This window comes from Mauremys reevesii, linkage group 6, assembly GCF_016161935.1.
Source record: "Mauremys reevesii isolate NIE-2019 linkage group 6, ASM1616193v1, whole genome shotgun sequence".
NCBI classification, from domain to species: Eukaryota; Metazoa; Chordata; order Testudines; family Geoemydidae; genus Mauremys; species Mauremys reevesii.
This window is the reverse complement of record NC_052628.1, coordinates 1226588-1234918: the sequence shown is the minus strand read 5'-3', so window position 1 is coordinate 1234918 and position 8331 is coordinate 1226588. Positions and strand designations below refer to the sequence as shown.

Below are 8331 nucleotides of genomic sequence, written 5' to 3'. Positions count from 1 at the left end.
GAAGGTTTCTCGTATGGGGAAAGCCTTGTCGCAGAGGAAGGTGTTGCAGAGTTCCCTAGAGAGGCGCTGACTCCGGATTCACTTGATCTCCGGAAGCTCATGCTGCAGCCGGTCCCCTCGCCCGGGCATGCTGGGTCCCAGCTCACGCGCTGTGCCTGGTGTCACGGAGTGTGGGGGAGTCAGGGCCTGGCACCCCCGGCTTCCTGCGATTCACCGGGACGCTCAGCCAGGCAGGAACACAGAAGGTTTATTAGACGACAGGAACACAGTCCCAAGCAGGCTTTGTAGGTACAGAACACAGGACCCCTCAGTCAGGTCCATCCTGGGGGTAGGGAACTTAGACCCCAACCTCGGGGTTCCCTCCGATTCCCCAGCCAGCCCAAGACTGAAAAAAAACAACCGCTCCCCCCATCTCACTCCCCCTCCCCCTGGCTCCTCCTCCAGCCTTTGTCCATTTTCCCAGGCAAAGGTGTCACCTGGCTCCAACCCCCCTCCTGGCTCAGGCTAGAGGCTCAGGTACCGTCCCTCACCTAACGTCAGCCCTGCTCTCCCCTCCCCATGCAGACAGTCCCAGTAAAACTAGACACGTTCCCCGGTCAGTCCGCCCCGCCCCGTCCCGCTCCCCAGGAGTCACACCTGGACCCTGCAGTCTGCGTTGCCCCAGAGGAGTGCAGCTGTCGGGGGCCAGAGAGCGACGTTCTGGCTCTGACGGAGTGGGGCATTGACCCGGTAATTGCTCTGACGGTCAGGGCCTGGGCAGTACCTGGGGCCGCTGGTCGGAGTGGAGCATGGGCCTGACGGGCTCAGGGGAGCCCAGACCCCGGGGCGGGCGGCAGCCGCAGTCTGGCCCAGCTGGAGCCTGGGCTGAGGCCGGGATGTGCCAGGAGCTGCTGCTGTTCGTGTGCCGATGCCGCGCCGTGCCCGGCCTTGCCCTGCGCTCCGCCCGGGATCAGACACAGCCAGCGCTGGCATGGGCCGTGTGCGGCAGAGCACACGCTGCAGGGCAGGTCCTGGGCAGCTGGGGACCTGGGGAGGCAGGAGGGTGGGGCCTTCGTTTGGGGGGTCTGGGCCTGGGCAGCAGGCTTCCTGGGGGGGGCCAGTCTGGGGAGGGGAGACAGTGTGGCAGGCTCCCGGGGGTGGGGTCTATGGGTCACCGGGGTCCTGAGGGGAGGAGGACTGGGAGTAGAGGGGAGCAGGTCACCAGGGGCAGGGTCCCGGGGCTGGGCCCTCGGCCGCTCTCACTGCGGATCGATGCAGGTGTAGGTCGTGTTCCCCCACAGGAAAGTGGGAGGGGCAGAGCCGAGGCCCCACTGCAAGATGAGGGCACTCTGCTCACAGATCCAGCGGCAGGGGTCTGTGCACGACCCGCCCGACAGCCCTCGGCCCGACACCCTCCCACAGGCCAGGTAGGAGGCGGTGGAGCGCGTCACTGGGAAGAGCCTGGGCAGAGAGAACACAACAGGCAGCGTCAGCGACTGCTCCGTCAGGACGTATCCTGGGGCCTCCGCCATGGAGATCCCTGGGGGCAACACCCAACCCTCCACCCCACAGGGGCTCTGACAGAACCGCCCTGCAACCCACCACTCCCCTGCCCCGTGTGCCCTGCTCCCCCAGTGCCCCCTACAACACCCCCCGCTCCCCTGCCCCCCCATGTGCCCAGCACCCCTGCAAACCCCACTCCCTGCCCCGTGTGCCCTGCTCCCCCAGTGCCCTCTGCAAACCGCCCGCTCCCCTGCCCCTCCGTGTGCCCAGCACCCCCTGCAAACCCACCACTCTCCTGCCCCTGTGTGCCCTGCTTCCCCAGCAGCACCCTGCAAACCCCCCACTCCCCTCCTCCTTGTGTCCTGCTCCCCCAGTGCCCCCTGCAAACCTGGACCTCACCCAGGATGTCCCCACTACAGGGATGGTGTCCAGACTTACAGGAGGGTCCTGTAGGGCTCTCATTGATTGTCTCTTCAGGGACTCTAAGGAAACCACGGCCTGTGTGAGCTGGGTTGGCTGGGCGCCTTCTCACAGATCCATGGCTTTTCATTGTAGCATGTCTCACTGCTTATGACACCACCTTTTATTGTTCCACACCTCTCATTTTTGTAACTCCAATAGCGCGAATTTCTGGAAAGAAAAGGGGCATTACTGAGACAGCACGTCCCACACCGCACTGGCTGTCAGCTGTGCCACCCTGGCGTTCCAGCAGGAGGACTAATGCCAACGCTCCATCGATTTCCAGGCCAGAGTCAATTCACCCAGTGACACCTGCAGCCCACCCAGGAACTTCTGCTTCAGCTGGACTGGAGCTTTGCAAAGCGACACCCACTCAGCACTGAAACCCCCCGGGATGGAGACTCCACCCTGTGCCTGGGTGAGCTGGTCCATTGCTTAATTCCTGTGATGAAGTGGGACTGTTCTTAATATTTCCTCTGAATACTGTGTGGGTGCCTCAGTTTCTGGCCGACACTCTGACTCCTGGCAACTAATGGACAGGCTTTGTGGGGAGCATTGCCCGGACAACTGGTGGCAGGGGTGGGATGTACTGCACCCTGTGAATGGCGCTTCTTGCAGTGAGTGACTGGGGAGCAGTAAAACGAAGGGGGGATAATGAGGACCACGCGTGCTGAAGGCTCAGAGAGGGACGGTTTCAGGGGGCGGTTAACCTCTGGGAGTGTGTGACCAGCGAGGAGGACTGTTGAAGTAACGGGGTCCCCCTGAGGATGGCAGGGAGCAGTCTCAGGGGTGGAGGCGCTGGCCGCTCAACCCTGGGAGAGAGAAGGATTTTTGCAGTAGCAGGGTTCCCCTGGGGATTGCAGGAGCAGTCCCAGGGGCGGAGGAGGCTGCAGCTCGACCCTGGCAGAGAGGTGGTGACAGGAGAAGGGCTGGCACACCAGGGGTTCTTCCTGGAAACCATGGGGGAGCCAAGAGCACACAGGCCTGTGAGTCCAGAGCCACTTGGGAACGGTGCAGTGATGGCCTGTCACCATCTCCTTGAGAAGGACATTGTGATCCTGTGCACACAGAGAGGGTTACGCATGGGGAAGTTCACCCAGGCCCAGTTAATCGTGCAGCTGGAGGAGGAGGACAAGGACCGCTCTGAGGAGCAGATTCCTGACCCAGATGGGGCTACAAGAGGATCTGGGAGCAGCTGGAGCAGCAGCCAGGCATCCCCGAGAGTCTGGTCCCCAACCAGACGAGGGTCTTCACGATCGGGTTCCCCATCAGGGGATCGGAGACGGATGGGATGGGAGCAGAGCCCGAGAGAGTGAAAGGACCGTGAGAGAGAGCAAGAGCCTGAGGAAAAGCTGCAGGAGAAGCAGCAGCAGCCTGGACTGGCGATGGTGGGGCCGAGAGGCATAGGGGGCTGCCCAGGGGTCAGTGGGGAGACCTACCTGGGGTGGCGAGACCCTGGGACAGAGAGAACCGTGGTCAGGCCCCGGGTGGTGCAGCCGCAGATGCTGAGGGGCTGTGGGACCTGGGTGAAGGTCCCCGGGGTGAAGCCCCTCGCCCTGCCTATGGCCCGGATCCCTGTGCAGACCCAGGAGGGGTCGGGCTGGGTGGTCGTTGGGGCTCTCCAGGATATCGGCTGGGAGGCCCTGTTGGGGGGTGACTGTGTCTCTTTGGGACAGGATCCAGGCCCTGCTCCTGTAACGGCCGAGGGTTTGAATTCGGATCTAGGGAACCAATTGGCTGGGATGGAAATGGTCAGTGAAAATGCGAATGACCGGGCTGGCAGAGGGGAGGGGCTGCAGGGCTCAGGATACCTGCCTACCTGTAACCAGCCCCCTGGGGCTGAGTGGGAGGGAGAGATGCTCCCCGCCCCCCTGCACACCAGAGAGGGGCTCACGCTGGCTCTGAGGATGTGACCAAAGCAAGGAGCTCGCTGCCTGCCCCCACTGGGACAGCCAGGGCAGCGCTGAGCACGGGGGGGAGCTGAGACCCCAGCTGAGTGGGGGGACACCCAGGCAGGGCAGGTCGGCTGCCAACCAGGTTTGCCTGGTCCAGATGTGCTGCTGGGAAGTGATTACACAGCAGGGAGGGAGCTACCAGGGACAGGGCTCGGGGGGCTGTGACCCCAGGCCCAGCCAGCGAGAGGGAGCACGTCCCACTCCCTGCCCCAGCAGCTGAATCCCAGACCGAGCTGCGGAAGGATCCCTCCTTGGAGAAGCTGCGGGAACTTGCTGGCCCCAGCGCTGCAACCCCCTTGGGGAAGGCTGCAGGGACAGAGTCCTGCGGGAGAAGGGATTCCTGTACCGGGAATGGGCTCCCCAAGGGGAAGTGGAACTGGGGGGAATCGGGAGGCAGCTGGGGGTGCCCCAGGAATCCACAGGGTTCTTCCCTCTCGAGCTGCTGGATGGGAGGAGAGTGAGGGGACCCCTGGACCTGGAAGGGGAGGATTGGAAGGAGAAGGGGGAAGACCCCCTGGGGGATCTCTTCCCTGCGGTGGGAGCCAATCTCCCCATCAGGTGTTCCCCGTTCAGAGTCACTGGGAAAGCAGCCCAGAACCTGGAGAGAGAGGTCAAGGACCTGCTGGCTTTGGATGGGATCCAGCCGTTCAACAGCCCATGGGCCTCACCCGTGGGGCTGGTCCCCAAGGGAGACAGGATGATCTGGTTCTGTGGGGACTATCAGAAGCTTAAAGCCATCGCAGTGTCCGATGCCGACCCCATGCCTAGGCCTGGGGAGATTCTAGACAAGCTGAGGGGGGTGGAGAACCTGGCCCTGGCAAACACTGATAACATGGGCATCTTTAGCCAGACCTGGGAGGAACAGGTGTCCCCGGTGAAGAAGGTGCTGGGCTGCCTCAAAAAGGGGGCACTGACAGTAAAAGCTGGAAAGTGCAAGGTGGGAAGCAGCTGCCCAAGCCCAAAGCTGGCCAAGGTCAAGCTGGGGGCTCTTAACCAAAAGAACTCAAATTTCAGCCCTCCAAACTGGAGCGCTGGGAGAAGACCTAATCCCAGTTTAAAACCCAGGGATGTTGGGGTGGCAAAAGGGCACAGGCTGCATAAACCTTCCCACATGCAGCCTGCAAGCGCCATCAAGCACAACAGACCCACAGGAGGACCTGAAACTAAAATGTCCTGGTGTAACCCCCACCAAGGAATGGGAGAGATGCTGGGGCATCCCTGGGAACATTGGTGGGTTCGAACTTCCCCAGGTCACTGGCTGGAGTGACCCCGCTCAGTTCGGTCTTGAAGGGGGGAGGGGTGTGACGAAGTGGGACTGTTCTTAATGTTTCCTCTGAATACTGTGTTGGTGCCTCAGTTCCTGGCCGACCCTCTGTCGCCTGGCAACTAATGGCCTGGCCCTTCCCCCCTGCAAGGGGAAGCTAAAGGTGGGGAAGAACAAAGAGATCAGGTGACCTCCTGGCCCGGGAAACAGACAAAGCCCAGAGAGAAGGGGCTGGAGGGGGTTTCAGTTGGGAGCTGGCTGGGGACAAGGAGTGAAGTACAGACGTGGGGGTCTGGCTCACTGCCCCCCAGAATGGACCCGGCCGAGGTCCGGTTCGCGGTACCTACAAGCTCTGTTTTAGACCCTGTTGTGACGTTATTGATATAAATGGGGACCATATAGAACATGGGTTGCAACCAAGGTCCTGTAGTGGCACCAAATCTTAAGTGAAGGGGGTCATATAAGGTGTCTAAGACCAGGTTCTGGGTTGCTGGTTATGATTATGCTGTCTGTATGTCTGTGTATCATTTTGTAGTTGAAGTTATAAGTATTGGCTCTGTACTGTCTGTATTTTGTATTATGCTCTGCTTCTGGGAAATATCCCAGACAAGTTGTTGTTAGCCCTGCCTAGCTGGCTTGATGGCCCATTAAGGACCATCAGCTACACAACTGACCCATGGAGAGAAGGCAGACACGCCTTATGACTCAGCAAGGTATGCAGAGACTTGTCCATGTGACTGCAGACTCCATTTTGCTGGGATTTTCCACAGTAAGAACAAAGAGATTCTTACACCTGGAAAAGCCTATATAAGGCTGATGCCTCATCTCCATCTTGTCTTCAATCCTGCTTCATACCTCTGGAGGGACTTTGCTACAAACTGAAGCTCTGCACAAAGGGACTGACCGACCCATCCCAGCGGGGGATATTCTCCAGAGACTTAATCTGAACCTGCAGTTTACTCCAGCACTGCTGCAAGGCTGAACTAAGAACTTTGCCATTACTGTATGTAATTGATTCCATTTAACCAATTCTACCTCTCATCTCTACCTTTTTCCCTTTGTAAATAAACCTTTAGATTTTAGATTCTAAAGGATTGGCAACAGCGTGATTTGTGGGTAAGATCTGATGTGTATATTGACCTGGGTCTGGGGCTTGGTTCTTTGGGATCAAGGGAACCTTTTTCTTTTATTGGGGTGTTGGTTTTCATAACCATTCATCCCCAGGACGAGTGCACTGGTGGTGATGCTGGGAGACTGGAGTGTCTAAGGAAATTGCTTGTGTGACTTATGGTTAGCCAGTGGGGTGAGACCAAAGTCCTTTTTGTCTGGCTGGTTTGGTTTGCCTTAGAGGTGGAAAAACCCCAGCCTAGGGCTGTGACTGCCCTGTTTAAGCAATTGGTCCTGATTAAGCAGCGGCACAGGAGGCAGCAAACAGGGGAGTTAGCGTGGGAGTTGCCATTGGAGGAGCAGTGTTTGTATCTCGCTGTAGAGGCCCAGAGGGGCAGGCTGCTGAAGGGGCAGCTGAGCCAGGATTGGCTGAGCCCTGAGTAGGGGGAGGAGCCAGGCTAGGAGGGGCCTATAAAAGCGGCCGCCCAGCCAGGCAGCGGCACAGCTGCGAGCAGCGGCACAGGAGGCAGCAAACAGGGGAGTTAGCGTGGGAGTTGCCATTGGAGGAGGTGGAAGGGGAGGCCCTGCGCCCCCCAGGGAAGAACACCAAGCGGAGCCTAGACAGCAGCAGCCAGCAGCCATGAGCCAAGCAGCAGAGGACACACCGAGGATGAGAGCATGCAGCAGCTGTGGTATGTACCTGGTCCTAGCGGGGGACCCAGAACAGTACTATATATGCATGAAGTGTCGCCTAATAGAGCTGCTGGAGGAAAAGATCCAGGGCCTAGAGCTGCAGGTGGAAACCCTGATAGAGAATAGAAGGGGGTTTGAGAGGCTGATGGAGCAATGGCAAGCAGTAACGGAGGGGGAACGCCCAGGGGCACAGGGGGGAGCAGGGGCTGAGGCCAAGGAAGGGGGACCACCAGAGGAGGAAGATGGGCGGTGGAAGCATGTGACCGTGAGAAGCAGGCCAAGGAAAAGGAGAGCCAGTGAGGGGGAAATTGAGCTAAGGAACAGGTTTGAAGGTCTGGAGAATGAGGAAGGGGTACAGCAAGTGGTAGCTGACAGTGGGAGGCCAAAGAAAAAGAGGCGAGCGGCCAGTCCCATAGATAAAGGGGAGGAGTCTATGGAGGTAGCACCAAGTTTGGGCCCAGGGAAGATACAGGATGGCTTAAGGGGAACCACAAGGGATGATAGAAATGGAAGGAGCTTGCAACCAGGGGGAATGGGGGATAGGTTAGAGGACCGTGCTGTCCCCAGGCGAAGGCAGGTCTACGTGATTGGGGATTCCATACTGCGAAGGTTGGACAGGCCTGTGACCAGGGCCGATCCGGAGAACAGAAGGGTGTGCTGTCTACCGGGTGCTAAAATACGGGATGTGGACCTGAGGTTGAAAAGGATCCTAAGAGGAGCGGGTAAGTACCCTTTGATCATCCTTCATGTGGGAACGAATGACACGGCTAGATTCTCGCTAGAGAGGATCAAGGGAGACTATGCCAGGTTGGGTAAGACGCTCAAGGAAATTGAGGCTCAGGTGATCTTCAGTGGGATTCTACCTGTCCCTAGGGAAGGGCGCCAAAGGGGTGAGAGGATCGTGATGATTAATAGTTGGCTGAGGGAGTGGTGTTACAAGGAGGGCTTTGGGATGTATGGGCACTGGGAGGCTTTTGGGGACAGACAACTGTTCTCAAGGGATGGGCTCCACCTAAGTAGGGAAGGAAGTAGACTTCTAGGAGGGAGGCTGGCTCATCTGATTAAAAGAGCTTTAAACTAGACACTGGGGAGACGGTCGGGAGGTCCTAGTGCTCTCCACGCCAAATTTTCACATTGGGAGTGAGGACAACAAGATAACAGATATAGCCAGAGGGGGCAGTTACGTGTAAGGAAGAGGGGACGGATTCTAGATCTACAAGTCATACTGGAAGTACTGTGTCCCTACCGAGTTGGGTGAAAAGAGTGAGAGGAGCCCAACAGGAAAAATTAGGATGTTTGTTCACCAATGCGAGAAGCTTAGGTAACAAAATGGAGGAACTGGAGCTCCTGGTCCAGGAATTGAAACCGGAT

The 8331-nt window shown here is 58.6% G+C and overlaps 1 protein-coding gene across 1 annotated transcript in view; it reads right to left on the bottom strand.

The window, feature by feature from the left end:
- Positions 1-641: 641 nt before the first annotated feature.
- LOC120408197 (B-cell differentiation antigen CD72-like) overlaps positions 642-8331 on the bottom strand; it is a 56524-nt gene continuing 48834 nt past the window's right edge. The window contains exons 7-8 of the mRNA XM_039544856.1: positions 1921-2112; positions 642-1440 (exon numbers count right to left, since the gene is read on the bottom strand). Of these exons, the coding sequence (XP_039400790.1) occupies positions 1965-2112 (148 nt within the window). The 3' untranslated portion in view covers positions 642-1440; positions 1921-1964. The remainder of the gene's footprint in view (positions 1441-1920; positions 2113-8331) is intronic.